The 17,260-nt window shown below is 39.7% G+C and overlaps 1 protein-coding gene across 1 annotated transcript in view; it reads right to left on the minus strand.

Annotated features, from left to right (window-relative positions):
• Positions 1–17,260, minus strand: part of LOC140467077 (complement receptor type 1-like) — a 217,952-nt gene that overhangs the window by 171,034 nt on the left and 29,658 nt on the right. Inside the window, exons 3-7 of the mRNA XM_072563137.1 lie at positions 16,564–16,660; positions 14,317–14,390; positions 12,740–12,925; positions 11,396–11,581; positions 8,880–9,065 (exon numbers count right to left, since the gene is read on the minus strand). Of these exons, the coding sequence (XP_072419238.1) occupies positions 8,880–9,065; positions 11,396–11,581; positions 12,740–12,925; positions 14,317–14,390; positions 16,564–16,660 (729 nt within the window). The remainder of the gene's footprint in view (positions 1–8,879; positions 9,066–11,395; positions 11,582–12,739; positions 12,926–14,316; positions 14,391–16,563; positions 16,661–17,260) is intronic.

Below are 17,260 nucleotides of genomic sequence, written 5' to 3' on the forward strand. Positions count from 1 at the left end.
AAGGCTAGTTTTGCTTCAAAACTTGATATTTCTAGCTATATCTATCAATATAAATTGTGAACATTTCACTTGACCCAACGTCTACTAGCCTTTGAGCAAAAAATTCCTATTAGCCTTTGGATAAAGAAATTTTCATACCTGAATAGTTTGGCTCTAATTTTAAGATTATCCTTTCTAGTTCTGGGCACGCCCATCTTAGGAACTATTTTAGCCATATCTACCTCTTCAGTTAATTTCCTGTTTAAAACACTTCAATGAAATCACTCCTCAATCTTCTACTCTTAAAGCAATAAGTCCTTTCCTCAGATTTTAAAGTTATGAACCTGAGTGTCATTCTGATGGATTTGCACTGTACACCTTCCAAGCCATGTATTCTTCTTGATGTGCAATGCCAGAACTGAAAGCTATATTCTAAATTAAGTCTGACCAAGGTTCTTTAGAAGTGAATCATAACTTCCTATCCTTTGCAGTTCAGGCCCTTGAGATTAAAACCATCATTCTATGATCTATTTTTTTCATTTGCTTTTGAGTCTGTCCAGCTGCTTTGGATGAGTTATGTTTATATATGTCAAATTTCTTTGCTGCTTCTCAGACTCCAATTTCTCTTAGTTTTGAAAACGCTTCTATTGAATTTTCTAAGAACCTGAAACTTTCCCACACTGAACTCCAGTCATCAACTAATTTGTTGACTCATTTGATCTGTCTATACCCTTTGCAACTTCCTTTCCAAGTTTTACTATTTAAAACAGATCTGTGGGGACACCTCTGTTGCCATGAATTGCCAGTCAGAGTACATGTATTTCACTCAATTTTCTGCCTTCTCCCTCCCAATTTCCAATCTATGATGTAAGATCCAATTCCATGCAGTGTTGTTTTTGCTAATAAGCTTTTGTAAGCTTTTCACCTAATGTCTTCTGGAAGTCTATAAAGATAACATCAACAAACATTGCTTCATGCACCATATATTCAAAATATACTTCAAAATATTCAACAAATTTCACAGACATGACAAACCCTTTATAAGTCCACGATGATTCTCTGATCAGCAATATTTGTCTACTCTACCATTACACAGGTCTGTGATTACATAAATTCTCCAAGTCACCTCTCCGAAAAACATAGTGATCATTTGCATTTTTCCTGTTAAATGCTACAAAACCAAATCAAGAGATCCCTGGAAGACTGGATGCAACTATTTCCTCACTTACTCCTTTTAAAACTGCAGTGAAACCTAACAAATCCTTTTTAAAAATATATTAAATGCATTAAGTTCTTTCCATTGATTTAGCATTAGTTACCATTGTATGTCTGCATTGTGTTTTTTCTAAGCAGTTTGCTCCCTCTCTCTGGCCTTTGAAAATGATAAGGTGTTCCACTAGAAATTGTTTGAATACAGAGGAAACATATTGCAGAAGATAAACAAGCAATTATGAGTCCCATATCTATTCAATACGATAAATAACAATTGGGAGAAAGTGAAGACTGCAGATGCAGGAGAGTCAGAGTCGAATAATGTGGCACTGGAAATGTTCAGCAGGTCAAACAGCATCCGAGGAGCAGGAGAGTCATCGTTTCCGGCAGAAGCCCTTTGTCACAAATATGGGGGGTGGCAAGGGTTTGAGAGATAAATAGGAAGGTGGTGTTAGGAGGAAGGCAGCTGGGAAGGCAATAGGTGGATGCAGGTGGGGCTTAATTGTGATTGGACAGTGGAGAGGGTGGAGCGGATAGGTGGAAAAGAAGATGCCTGCCTCTTCGTAGGATATATGGAACAGTCATTCTTCCATAGTTACTTCGGCACTAGACACCACCTTATACTCTGCTACGTTGATGACTGTATAAGCACCACCTCATGCTCCTATGAGGAGGTAGAATAGTTCATCAACTTCACCTTCCACCCTGACCTTAAGTTCACATGGACCATTTCAGACACGTCCCTCCCATTCCTGGACCTCTCCGTCTCCATCTCTGGAAACCAATTCAACATGGACATCTATTTCAAACCCACCAACTTCCACAGCTATCTTACCTACACCTACTCCTACCACCCCCTCCTGTAAAAATATGTTCCTTTACTCACAATTCCTCCATCTCCATCGTATCTGCTCCCAAGAGGAGCAATTCCACTCCAAGACATCCCAGATGGCTTCCTATTTCAAGGACCACAATTTGTCTTCCCTCAAAAATGCCCTCTAGCGCATCTCCTTCAATTCCCACACCTCTGCCCTTGAACTCCAACCCTCCAACTGCAAGAATGATAGAACCCTGCAAGTCTTTACCTTCCACCCGACTAATCTCTGGATACAATGCATTCTCCTCTGCCATTTCTGTCACCAACAATCAGACCTCACCACCAGAGATATATTTCCCTCCCCACCACTACCTGCATTCCACAGAGACCATTCCCTAAGTGACTTCCTCGTTAGGTCCATGCCTCCCCCCCAAACCACCCTCCACACCCAGCACCTTCCCTTGCCGCAGCAAGAGATGTAAAACGTGTGCTCGCACCTTCCTCCTCACCTCTGTCCAAGGCCCCAAGGGATCTTTTCACAGAGATTTTCCTGCATGTCCACCCACCTTACCAATGTGTCCGTTGCTCCCAATCTAGTGTCCTCTACATCAGGGAGACAGGATGCCAACTTGCAGAGCATTTCAGAGAACATCTCTGGGACACATGCACCAAACAACCCCACTGTCCTGTGGCCAACCACTGCAATTCCACCACCGCCCCTCCCTCCCCCACGAAGACGCAAGTCCTGGGCTTCATCCATTATCAAATCCAAGCCACCTAACAATTGGAGATAAAACACCATGAGACCCTTCAACCACATGGCATCAACATCGACTTCACTAGTTTCCAAATCTCTCCTCCTCCCACCTCATCTCAGATCCAACCCTCCAACTTGGCACTGCTCTCTCGACCTGTCCTATCTGTCCACCTTCCTTCCCACCTACCCACTCCATCCTCCACACCGACCTACCTCAATTATCCCCTACCTGCATCCACCTTCTCAGCTACCTTCCCTCCACCCCTCCCAGTTATCTCTCAGGACTGATTTCCCTCCACATTCCTGATGAAGGGCTTATGCCCAAAACGTCAACTCTCCTGCTCCTTGGGTGCTACCCAACCTGCTGTGCTCTTCCAGTGCCACACTTTTCACCAATAGACAACAACTGTCCAGCTAATTTTTCAAACAGGCAACATAAAGAACTTAGGCTGAATTTTACCAGCCCGGTGAGTTGGTTTGGGAGGCAGGAGGCCTCATAAAATGGTACAGAATGTATTAAGAGGGGAGAATATTGTCTTTCTGCCATCATGATTCATTTGTAAGTAGTAGTGTGGCCATGCTTACCACAAGGCCAATAAATTCAATGAAGTGAAAAATTAAGGGCCACTCCTACCCCATCAGCATTTTACTAGAATCAGGAGGTGTGCTGTTGTGCAGATAGAACAGAGAAGGTCTCTTCCCTGGGGTGGGCGAGTCCAGACCTAGACAGCAAAAGTTGAGACTTAGAGGAGAAAGATTTATTAGGGACCTAAGGGGCAACCTTGTCACTCAGAGGATGGTGCATGTATGGAATGAGCTGTCAGAGTAAGTTTTGGAGGATGGTACAATTACAAGATTTAAAAGGCATCTGGATGGGTATATGAATAGGAAGAGTTTAGAGCAATATGGGCTAAGTGCTGGCAAATAGGACTAGATTAGTTTAGGATATCTGGTTGGCATAGACGTGTTGGACCGAAGGGTCTGTTTCCGTGCTGTACATCTCTATGACACTAAGTGGAGCAGATGTCCTACCAGAAATGTACTCCAAGACATGTATTTTGAATTTTTGATCGCAAAGAGTGAGTGACAGTCAAATACAACTTGAAGTAATTACATATTTGTATAAGATAAATTATCTTCCAAACAAACTTGCAATGTCAATGGAATAAGTGAGTTATAACCACAAATTGTCCTCTCTCAAGTCACTCAATTTTTTTTTAGATTCCTTACAGTGTGGAAACAGGCCCTTCGGCCCAACAAGTCCACACCAACCCTCCAAAGAGTAACCCACCCAGACCCATTTCCCTCTGACTAATGCACCTCACACTATGGGCAATTTACCTGGCTTGCACATCTTTGGACTGTGGGAGGAAACCAGAGCACCCGGAGGAAACCCACGCAGACACAGGGAGAATGTGCAAACTCCATACAGACAATCGCCCAAGGCTGGAATCGAACTTGGCACCCTGGTGCTGTGAGGCAGCAGTGCTAACCACTGAGGCACCGTTTATACTTCCCAAATCAGTGCCCATCTTTCCCAGAATCCGATGTTTGAGCTTCCAAACAGTTTTTCACTTACAGAATACTCAAATGATTCTCAGCTAAGTCACAAATGGTATCCTAAGAGAATATGACTAAGGTGCACTTCCATTCTCTTTCTTCTTCATTTATCTGTTCCAGAACGATAGTATGATATCTCCTCTTTTTATAGTATCATATTTTATCAGATAATGCCCTGGGACATTTCATTATATCAGGAGGTATGATATTAAAAGTGAGCTATTGTCATTTAAGACTTCTTCTTATCAATTTTAGGAGTGAGAGAAAAATAACCTCAAGGAATCTTCCTTTCACAAGATTAAATAAGCAGAGAGAACCCATGACACAATAGATGGTGACTAGTCCATGCAAGCAGCAAGATGCTTTAGCTGAAAAATTATATTCTATTCTATGTATGATGTTCCTAATAATGGTTTGTTCATCAAAATATAAACATTTGCTTCTGCCACAGTTAAAATTCAGTACTCTAACCTGCAGTACCAAAATACTGTAAAGATAGCAACTGACATAGCAAGCCAAAACTCAAGGTATGTCAACAGCTTTAAAGTGATGAACAATTGGCATAGAAAAAATGTGGAAGTAAAGTTGTATTTTATTGTCACAAAGGGTGAGTCTTCACTAACTAAATAATGGAACTAAGGGAAAGGGTTATTGAGTTTAATGTTATGATTAAAGTGAATGATGACACAGTGTCTCCTTGCTGATGCAAAAATGCACTTTCACTTCAGCTAAGAACAGGACCATTTGCCCTTCTGTCCTTTAGGATTATTAACGTATGTTTACATGTGGGTACTTGACCATCCCAACCATCAGCTGTGCACATACGATGGTCCCGACCAACCAATCTATATCTAGTAATCATGGGAAAGATTCCACAACAAAAAAAACACAAACGTCATCTATTATTAACCAGTGAGCTGAAAACTAAGTGGAATAACGAACAGCTTACTGATAAAGAGGACGCTTGAAACTACTAAAGGAAATCAACACAGTAATTATATAAGATAAAACAAAAACTAACTTACATTAACAAAGGTATAAATCAATAATCAAAAACATTTGTACTGATTAGAGCCCAGAAGGAGCAGTGCATGTAATTTCAGTTGGTTATCAATAAGATTCATATCATAACTCATCAAATAATCTCATTTCTTGAGTCCTTAACTGTGATATTTGAATTTATGGATCACTTTGAAATTAATTGTCTCCTGTTTATAACATGTTTTAAAATGTCCAGGAGTTTGAGCATTCTCAATCCATTTGTCACTCATGGATAGATTTCATTATTTAAAATAAATTGAAACAGCAAGTTATTACTGAGAACAAAATCCACAAAATTGTTAATATTCCTAAAGGACAGAACGGCAAATGGTCTTGTTCTTGGCTGGGGTGAAAGTGCATTTTAAACATAACATTAAACTCAATAACCCTTTCCCTTAGTTCCATAATTTAGACAGTGAAGACTCACCCCTTGTGACAATGAAATACAACTTTACTTCCCAAAGAATTATCTGGTGCATCAAAATATCCATCCAAAATCCCTCCTGGACTACCACAGCTCCTTGCTACACACATTTTGTAAAAGGCAAACAAAAAAAATTACAAAGCTCTGAGATTTCAAATAATATTTGCAAAAAAGTTAGCAGAAATGTAATATTAATATGAAAAACTAGCATACATTTCCCTAAATTATACATCTCTTTTCAAAGAGAAAGCCAGGGAAATATAAAATTTATTGACTTGTAAAATAAACCTCAAATCACATCAAGGGTAATTTACTGGAGCTATTAACAGGAAAGATGTTTCATATCTGATCCAAAGAACAGGATGGCAGTATTTCTTCTGTATTAAACTAAAATACTAGCCTGGATTACTCATTCAAATTATCAACTGAGGCTTCAAAACTATGTATTTCAGATTTACAGACAAGTGAAAGCAAGCTGTAGCCCATTTAGATGTTTGGACAGTAAGATTTCCCCATCTCTCCAAGAATAAACTTAAATAAAACCAATTAACTGTGGATGCTGGCAATTTGAAATGAAACAGGAATTGCTGGAGAAACTCAACAGCTAGCAGCATCTGCAGAGAGAACACAGATTTAATGTTTCCAGTCCAGTGACCTTCTCTATTTTCATTATTTATAAACATTTTTTGAGAGAGTGGTATGGGTGAATGACTCGAAATTCATTTCACAAAACAGAAATTAAAGCTGCAGGGTGAAGTCTCCCAACAGGTTCAATTCTGCAATTCTTGAGAATTATAGCCTCAAAGTCACCTCATATCACAATTCTTTCATAATGCTAGAATTCAAAATTGAGGCTTACAAGTTAAACACATTTAAACAATTGAAATATCTGTTTTTTTTTCCCTCTCATCTACAGTTGACATTAAGAATACAAATGTTTGAAGTATAAGTAGAGCAGCAAATCATATTGAAATGCTATTCTTTGTGATTATAGATGATGGTTCTACACATGTTCAGAAGATCCAGGACTTAGGATGATCGTGAATGAGATGCTAATCAAGGATGTTGCTTTTCCCTGAATGAGCTTAAAAATGTGTTGCTGGAAAAGCACAGCAGGTCAGGCAGCATCAAAGGTTAAGGTGAACCTCCTTCCACCTAGCGCATTCCCAACACCCCTCCCCCAAGTCCCTCCTCCCTATGTTTTATCTTAGCCTGCTTGGCACACCCTCCTCATTCCTGAAGAAGGGCTTATGCCTGAAACGTCGATTCTCCTTCCCCTTTGATGCTGGCTGACCTGCTGCGCTTTTCCAGTTTGGACTTCACAAGTGTTCTTGATCCAGGAAAGTGGAGAGTATTCCATCACTTCCTGATTTGTGTCTTGTGGAATAGGCTTTATAAATTCAGCAGGCGAGTTATTTCTAACAGAATCTCCGGCCTTTGACCTGTTCCTATTGCCACAGTTTTTGTATGACTGGTCCAGTTAACATTGTGGTCAATGATGATATGGAAGGATTCAGATATATATATCAAGGGCAGATGGTTAGATTCTCCCTTATTGGAGATGATTGTTGTCTGGCACATGTCTGGTATGAATCACAATTGCCACTTGTCAGCTCAGGCCTGAGCAGACTCCATGTTCTGCTGCGTGTGGACATAGATTGCTTCAGTAACTAAGGAGTTGCAAATGCTGCCAAACAATCTGCGAACATCAGCAAACATCCCCATTTTTGGCCTTATGATGGGGGGAGAAAATCATTGATGCAGCAGCTGAAAATGGTTTCAACACATACAGGATTTTACTTTGCCCAGAGGTAGGAGGGGAAGTCGAGGTAAGAAGGTCCATGGCAACCTTCCAGACCTGCCAATAATTAAGGCCTTTAAGAACCCTAATACAACATCAGGTAAGAAAAGTGGCTGCTTTCCCAATCAGGAAAACAGGGCAGTCTGCCTGATGTGTTAGGGATAGGGTGTTGGTGAAGGCCTCCATTTGCCACCATCTGGAAGCAATGGGAACAACACTGAGTGGTAAGGTCATGGTGGCAGAAAGCTTCACTCTGACAGTATTTCTGAAGTCTTTTTTCTCAATGACATCCACTATTCAATACCTCCCCAAAATAACTTGCCAACATAGCTCTTTATGGCTGCATAGGCTGGGCCTCCAGCAATGCTTTCCTGTTCCCAGGGACTGCTCTTTGTTTGGCCAGCAGCGTCTGGTGGGGTGCGACTTCAGTGACAAGGCTATTGATAGGCCAAGAAGCTCATCAGCCACTTAACTTATGACTAATTGGAGCTTGATCCCATGGACTTTCATGTTGATGGTGGCAGTGGTAGTGGTGATGAGGGGGAGGTTAGACACCAGTGAAGTTGCCCATCCCCAAATTTTGTGATAACAGTCCTACAGGTTGATCATATAGTGATTAGTTGAATCATAAATGGTACAGATTCACTTAGAAATAAAATTTACAAGGGACCTTCTCCATATTTGGAGCTAATGAGAGCCTTCTGGAATATATATTCCTGAATTAAAAAGAGCATTGAACCACTTTATTCTCTTTAGTCATTCAATAATTATGAAGTACTCTGTCATTATTAAATGCAAATTGTGGAATTTGAAAGCATAAAGAAAGTTGCAAGATATGATCATTTGAGGAAGCAAAATCCAAATCCACATTGATGGGATAAGGGTATTGCTGGCCAGGCTAGAATTTATTACCTATTCCTTTAAGAGTCAACTACATTGCTATGGGACTGTAGTAACATGTAGTCCAGACCAAGTACAGATAGCAGTTTCCTTCCCTAAAAGATATTAGTGAATCAGATGATGCTTTCTGACGATCAGCATTGGATTCATGATCATCATTAGACTCTTAATTACAGACTTTTATTGAATTTAAATTCCACTATCTGCCATTGCAGGATTCAAACCCAGTCCCCAGAACATTACTTAGGTCTCTGGATTAACAGTCCAGTGATAATACAACTAGCCATCACTTCCCCTTAATTTGCATACATTTAATACATTTAACCAATCTGAACAAAGTTCCACTCACCTTCTTTAATTCTATTAAGTTTAAAAGATGTTTACTCACATAGTTTGCATGTGGGCGGTTCTGGATCAAATCTGCCATTCTCATTGCATTCAATGATACTGTTGCCAACCATCACATAGCCTCTATTACAGGAGTAGGTGACTCTATCCCGATATTTGTAAGTTGACCTGGGTGCTGATACTATATTACCATTGGCAATCGTTCTGGGCTGCTGACAATCGACAGCTGACAAAAGAACAATGCATGAATCACCTTTTCATTGCAGTTAGGTGTCAGGACAAGGCAACTATTCAGATTCTTATTCAGAAGTGGAATTCATTTGTGAAAAATTTCTGAAAAAGGCTTTGCGCTGTTAATGTCTTAATATATTGTTTGTCTCACTCTTCCTCATTGAACTAGTGGAGTAATATTATCCACAAACATTAGATTAGCTTAAATGTACATGCTGATACCTTCTGCTTGATTTTGCCAACACATCCTACAACCACTTATATGAGGTCAGTCTATAAATCTGTCAGATTGCCATGAAAACCTAATTGGCCCACAGAGATATTTAAGAAAGAAAACTTATCACTGATATGTTCTCTGGCTTGGATGTTACTCCAACCTCACACCAATACTATCACTTTTGAAACGCACTTGAAGATGGTTTAGCCAGACTCTTATTTTACCAAAATACTGTTGTTTAAGAGACAGTTCACCACCACTTTCCCAGGAAAATTAATACTCATTACCATTTGTGAATTTCATAATTTTATTGAGGAGTAATAAAAGGAAAGATGATATTCATTGCACCATTAATTTCTGAACCAGTGCTAATTTGGTTTAGCTGCTAGCAGTCCCAGGTTAAAGGGTGATCAGTTCAAACTTCATTGCAGAATGAAAATGTATCATTTAGGCTGATATCCAATGCAATACTGAGGGAATGTTGTCTAAACAGAGGTGTCATGCCATTCAATAAGACATTAGATTCTTATTCAGTGGGTTTAACGGTTCTATATGTCCCAGGCATTTTCCTTCTGTCTTTTAAAGTACTAATGATTGGTAAGTTCTTTGAGGAAGTTGTTTGACAACAGTTATAATCTAACAGCTATAATTTGAAACTAAACCATCTTGTGTCTGAATATTACAGACAATTAGAACATCAACATTCTGAACCAAGAGCAGATCATGCTGTCAATTGTATCTTTAATAACAAGCAGGAAAACTGTAACAACAGAAATATTACTAACTTTAGGTTAAGAAGACTTCTCTGGTAAATGGAAACTGGAAGATTTAGTCAATTTTCTTTCAAACCTATTCACAACATTATATTGAGAAGCAAAATGTCTAACTTTCCATGTGATAAATCTTTACTTTTGTCAGCATTTTCTGCAAATACAAAATACCGGGCATAATCTAAGGAGTAGTTAAGTTTGGTTTTTCCAAAATATTAGTGAAATGCAATTCTGTCTGGAAATATAGGTATAGTTTGTTGCAGTATTTTCAACAGATCACTCAAGGTAGTTCAAGGGTCACTGACGCAACTTTCAAACATGACAGGCACTGAGACTGGATATTAGAATGTGAGAAACAGAGAGAGGTAGAGTCCATGTCAGGTAGTGCTATTTTCAACTGTATTACCGGGAAAGCCAGTGAACTACACAGGTTCTGTTAAGGAACTGAAAGGTTGGACAGCATGCTGGCTCAGTAGTTGGCACAACATCACGGAGCCAAGGTTCGATTCTAGCCTCAGGTGATTGTCTGTGTGGCATTTGCATATTCTCTTTGAATCCGTGTGGATTTCCACTGGGTGCTCAGGTTTCGTGCACTAATGCAACAATGTATAGGTTACGTGGATTGGTCATGCTAAATTGCCCATAGTGTCCATTTCATCTTATCTATGCCCCTTATAATTTTATAAACCTCCATAAAGTCACCCTGCAATCTCCTGCGCACCAGTGAAAATAGTGCCAATCTATCCAGCATCTCCTTATAATTCAAACCCTTCAGTCCTGGCAACATCCTGTAGGGATTCTATGATTCCTAGAGATGTTGGATAGTTTTGTGGAGTTTGTGATAAGGGAAATTCTGGAAGGTGTGGAGGCTAAAAAACACATGAGGAACAAATAATTTAGGCCAACTGAGATTGGACATTGAAACATCCACAGGCAGCATTTGTGCCATGCAGCGGAGCAAGATTACCACTCAGTGAAACCCTCAGGTGTTGTTCCAGCTTGGAAAAGCTAGATATTGGTGAAAAACTGAAGTTGTGAATAAACACTGGAGTGGAGTTGCTGCAGTGGATTTTGGAAGTGGTATACATTGTTACCATTGTATGCTGATAGATGAGCAAGTGGTAGCAGATGGGGTGCTGAACAAGAGTGGGTTTTTGTCTGGATTGTCAAGTAACTTCTGAAAACTAGGTATAATTTTAAAGGATGAAATAAACAAATCTTCAAGATAGTTTGGTTAACTGAGAAAAAGTCCAAACCAACTTTCAGATGAATCATAAATTCGAACAAAGCATTACTCACACTCTGTGATTCTATTAAGTGTAAAAGCTGTTTACTCACATTTTATGCACCTGGGTGGTGATGGTATATACCTGTTATTTTCACGACATTCAATGGTTTTGCTGCCAACCATGGTATAACCTTCAGAACAGGCATAGGTGACCCCCTTCTGATACTTGAAAGGTGGTCTCCATCCTGTTACGATATGACCATTTCTAATCGTTGGGGGAGGATGACATTTAACAACTGGCAAAAACAAACAATGCCTGTGTCACCACTTAATAATTCATTGTGATTATTGTTTTAATTAGAAAAGTTTTGAAAAGTTGCAGCAGACATTCTTTGTGTTGTGAATGCCTTGATGCATAATTAGACCTATTACTGGAATTCTTTGACAACATTACAAGCACGGTGGATGTGAGGGAATGAGCAGATATGTTGTATCTGGATTTTCAGAAGACATTTGACAAGATACTGCACAAACAGCTGCTGTGTACAATAAAAGTGCACGGTATTATGGATAATGTACTGCATGGATAGAAGATTGATTAACTAATAGAAAGCAAAAAGTGGGGATAAATGGGTGTTTTTTTCTGGTTGCCAATCATTGGCTAGTGCTGTGCCTGAGCAACTAGTGCTTGACCATAATTGTTTACAATTTACATAGATGATTTAGCGTTGGACATCATGTGCAGTGTGTCAAAGTTCGCAGATGACACTAAAATGAGTGGTAGAACAGAGTGTGCAGAGAGATATAGATTGGTTAAGTGAGTGGCAAGGATCTGGTAGATGGAATACAATGTTAGTTTATGTGAAATCCTCCATTTTCGTAGGAATAACAGGAAAATTGACTGTTAATTAAATGGTGAAAACTTGTATCACAAAAAGTTGGTTTGCAGGTGCAGCAGGTAACTAAGGCAAATGAAATATAGTCCTTCATTGTGAGAGGGATGAAGTTTAAAAATAGAAACAGCTGTTATGTGACAGCTGTATGTGATGTTGGTGAGGCCACGCCTGGACAACAATGTACAGTATTGGTCTCCTTACTTGAGAAATTGTTCCAATATAGCAGCATTCCATAAACACAACCTTGGCAAAGGCAAATTCAGCAAAACAGATCCCTTCACTTGCGATCTTCTCTAGTCCAGCAGAAAGGAAAAACTGAAAGCGTGAATCTATTTGCAAATACAGAACTCAAACTTTTTGCAGCAATGAGTGTACAGAGAGCCAGCAGAGCAGGATCTACTCAGCCGAGAGTTATTATCGAGTGAATGAAGTCTCAGCTCAAAATACTGCTGATGCCCAACTCCACTACAACTGATGAAAGCCAGTTATGAACCATTAATCCTGCATCTGTAGCATAGCACAACTCAGTGTTGTGGGCAGAGTATCAAATAACTGTACCTTTACATGTTGGAGGATTTTTGTCCCACTTTCCAGTCTCTGTACAAACAAGATCACTTGCACCAATCAATGAGTATTCACCCCGGCAAGAAAATATTGCTACCATTCCAATTTCCCAGTGCTCATTGTTTGGTGGTTTTGGAGTTTCCCCGTTCAGAATAGGTGGAAGATCATCACACGTGCCAGCTGGGGAAAAATGATATTCAGCTATTGCTCTTAACAGACTGTCAAATCAGAAGCTTCAAGGAATAAAATTCATTTTGTTCAGCAACAACATGTAGGCGTACCAAAAGGCAGCACAGACCAAGAGGTATTATCTTTTATTCTTCCCTTCCTTCACATCACTGCACAAAGACACAATCTCCTGATGTCATTCCTGCAGGCTTAAAAATCACACAACAGTAGGTTATAGTCCAACAGGTTTATTTGGAAGTACAAGCTTTCAAAACGCTGCTCCTTCATCAAGTAGTTGTCACCTGATAAAGGAGCAGCACTCCAAAGCTTGCACTTCCAAATAAACCTATTGTACTATAACCCTGGTCTTGTGTGATTTTTAATTTTGTCCACCCCAGTCCAACACTGGCACCTCCACATCATTCCTTCATGGGAAAGACAGATGAAGAGAGTGATAGAAATAAAGATGGAAACAGAGAAATGAGATTATACAAACATAAATCTAGTGAGCCAATGCAGCAAAAGTATAACAGGACTAAAAGACATGTAATAACGTAATGTTTTTAATATAATAAGACGAAGCAAGGTGCTTCACAGAAGTGTTACAAAACAGACTTTAACATGAACAATACAAAAAGATATCAGGGCAAATGGTCAAAAGATTGGCTAAAGGTAGGTTTTAAGGAAACTCTCAATAAAGGAAACACTAGAACATAGTCAGAGAGTTTGAGATGGAAAAGTCCAGGGCTTAAGGTCTTATAACTTAAAGAAACAACCAGCAAGAACGCAGTCATTAAAACTCAAGAGACTCAAGAAGTCAGATTGAGAGCATTGTAGTTATCTTGGAGGATTGTGAAACTAAAGGAGATGGCAGAGACTGGGAGGAGCAAGAACATGGAGAAATCTGAAAAAAAGGATGAGAATTTTAAAATTGAGGCATTTGTTGCTTAAATAGGAGCCAATGTAGGTCAGTAAGCACAGCAGGGTGGAACTACAGATCTTGATCCAAGTTAGTACAGGCAAGAGAATGCTGGGGTGACTTTAAGTCAATGAAATGAAAAGCAAAAAAACCCCAGAATTTCCTCTTCACACTGGAGCCTATTTTCATCCTTCTTTTGTGTGATAAAGAGAGAGTAGCAGCACTAACATTTACCATCCATCTCCCATTTCTGATTTGCCCACCGGTATTTTCAGTAGGACTTAGTCATAAACAGCCAGAGCTTTTGCAGGAATAGGACTCAGTGGCACAAGAGTTTCAAGATAGAAAAAGATAACATTGTTAGCTAGGACACATGGAACTACTATCGGGAAAAGGCAGAAAAATGAAGTGAACATTTCAGAACTTCCAATTCAAATATTTGGTGTGAAGGGATAACAAGGTGTTCTGCATTATATGAACTTACGTTCACATCTGGGGATCTGACCATCCCAGCCGTTAGCAGTACACATTCGGTAGGTTCGACCAACCAACCTATATCTAGTAGTAGAAAAACAAGTCACATAAGAAAATAAAATTTAAATTATCGATAAAAATGAGCTGAAAAATAAATGAGAATCTGCCCATCAGAAAAAAACTTGGTTAGTGTTGATAAGGCCATTAAAGCATCAACAGACAGTTCCTTTACATCAAACCAAAAACACATTTAGTGCTCTTGATGACCGCAGGGCATCACTGAGAATGATGCCCTTTTAAGTATAGTCACTTCTGCAAGTACAAAATATGGCAATCAATTTTCACTCAGCAAGTCCCCACAAAATCAAATGTAATAATGAAAATATGACTTTTTTATGTTGTTGAGGGATAACTAGTGACCAGAGCGACAGAGCTAAACACTGCACTTCATCGAAATAATTGTTGGGACATTTTAACATCCACCCGAGAAGACACACTAGGTCTTCATTAAATGTCTCATTCAAACTGTGACAGCTCTAATGGTCTAATTGGAGCAAGGTCAGTTGATATTTGTACACATGTGGCATAGCAAACAACATACAGCACTGCATTAGCTGAGGTGCTGAGTTAGTGGCTATATTTTTGTGGTGTGCTTCTGCTGAAATTTTTGAAGGAATGATATTGAAAGAATCCACTTTTAATATAAAGAGAACATTTTGAGTAGCCAGCCATCACAACCTTTAGCGTTGAGCCTAGCATTTGCTTTATGGAGATTGATTCTTCGAGGAGGTGACCAAGCATGTGGATGAGGGTAGAGCAGTGGATGTAGTGTACATGGATTTTAGTAAGGCATTTGATAAGGTTCCCCATGGTAGGCTTATGCGGAAAGTCAGGAGGCATGGGATAGAGGGAAATTTGGCCAATTGGATAGAAAACTGGCTAACCGGTCGAAGTCAGAGAGTGGTGGTAGACGGTAAATATTCAGCATGGAGTCCAGTTACAAGTGGAGTTCCGCAGGGATCAGTTCTGGGTCCTCTGCTGTTTGTAATTTTTATTAATGACTTAGATGAGGGAGTCGAAGGGTGGGTCAGTAAATTTGCAGATGGTACAAAGATAGGTGGAGTTGTGGACAGTGAGGAGGGCTGTTGTCGGCTGCAGAGGGACTTAGATATGATGCAGAGCTGGGCTGAGGAGTGGCAGATGGAGTTCAACCCTGCCAAGTGTGAGGTTGTCCATTTTGGAAGAACAAATAAGAATGTGGAATACAGGGTTAATGGTAGGGTTCTTGGTCAGGTGAAGGAACAGAGGGATCTTGGGGTCTATGTACATAGATCTTTGAAGGTTGCCACTCAGGTGGATAGAGTTTGTAAGAAGGCCTATGGAGTATTATCGTTCATTAGCAGAGGGATTGAATTCAAGAGTCGTGAGGTGATGTTGCAGCTGTACAGGACTTTGGTTAGGCCACATTTGGAGTACTGTGTGCAGTTCTGGTCGCCTCACTTTAGGAAAGATGTGGAAGCTTTGGAGAGGGTGCAGAGAAGATTTACCAGGATGTTGCCTGGAATGGAGAGTAGGTCGTACGAGGATAGGTTGAGAGTTCTCGGCCTTTTCTCGTTGGAACGGCGAAGGATGAGGGGTGACTTGATAGAGGTTTATAAGATGATCAGAGGAATAGATAGAGTAGACAGTCAGAAACTTTTTCCCCGGGTACAACAGAGTGTTACAAGGGGACATAAATTTAAGGTGAAGGGTGGAAGGTATAGGGGAAATGTCAGGGGTGGGTTCTTTACCCAGAGAGTGGTGGGGGCATGGAATGCGCTGCCCGAGGGAGTGGTAGAGTCAGATTAATTGGCGACCTTTAAGCGGCATTTGGATAGGTACATGGATGGGTGCTTAATCTAGGATAGAAGTTCGGCACAACATCGTGGGCCGAAGGGCCTGTTCTGTGCTGTATTGTTCTATGTTCTATGTTCTATGATTACAGATTTAAATCTCATCTTTCTGCAATATTTTTAAGGGACATGTGACAGGAGTTTGGACACGCTCAAGAAAATTACAAAATGCCTCAAGATTCCCAATACTCTTTACAAAGCTTCTATTCAGATATCTCATGGATGGATATCACTCAAAAATTGAAAATTAAGTTCCTTTCTGCCTAAATTGTACCATTTCATTCATCAGTTTACCACAGCATTAGAAAATAAACATCCAACTAAATGAACTTCACTTCACTCAGCAATTTGTCACAAGCACTCACCCTTTTTCGCAATAAAAAGTAACTTTACTTCCCAGTGTTGAAGATGTTCCCCTATAATATCCATTCAGAATTTCACCTGGATTACCACAGCTTTGGGCTACATATACAATAAAAATCAGAACAGGTAGTGATGTCACAGGTCACAAAGATCTCAATAGTTTTTCAATGTACTTCAAAGAAATTTCACATTAATTTCAAGATTTACATTTACATTTCTAGAATATTGAGTTCATCTAGCTTTGGGTTTCATTTTTCAAAGTTTGGCAAAAAATACAAAAGATTTACTTCAAATCTGCAATACCAAAGTAAGTTGAACTCTCCAATCTCAGAGGAATTTTAATTATGGTGCACTGTGGCAACAAACAACTTCACTCTGAAAACTGTCGGAGGATGAAGATAGCGGAAATGCTTGCCAAAAGTTTTGAAGTGTTCGTAGATATGGAGAAGCTGGGGATTCTGGGACAGTGCAAAGCTGATGACTTTATTCAAGAAAGAGTATAACAGCATACTTAGTAACCGCAGGCCATTCATTTTAACAGCAGCGGTGGGCAGGGTTTTAGAAAGAATAAAATCACATAAAGGTCTAGCATGCAATTGAGGAGGATTTCAATTAATTAAGGAGTACCTTAAAAATTTTCATATTCTAAACTAATTAACATTTAATAAAGTAGTAGAGAAGGCGGATGAAGATAAAATG

This window comes from Chiloscyllium punctatum, chromosome 45, assembly GCF_047496795.1.
Source record: "Chiloscyllium punctatum isolate Juve2018m chromosome 45, sChiPun1.3, whole genome shotgun sequence".
Lineage (NCBI taxonomy): Eukaryota > Metazoa > Chordata > Chondrichthyes > Orectolobiformes > Hemiscylliidae > Chiloscyllium > Chiloscyllium punctatum.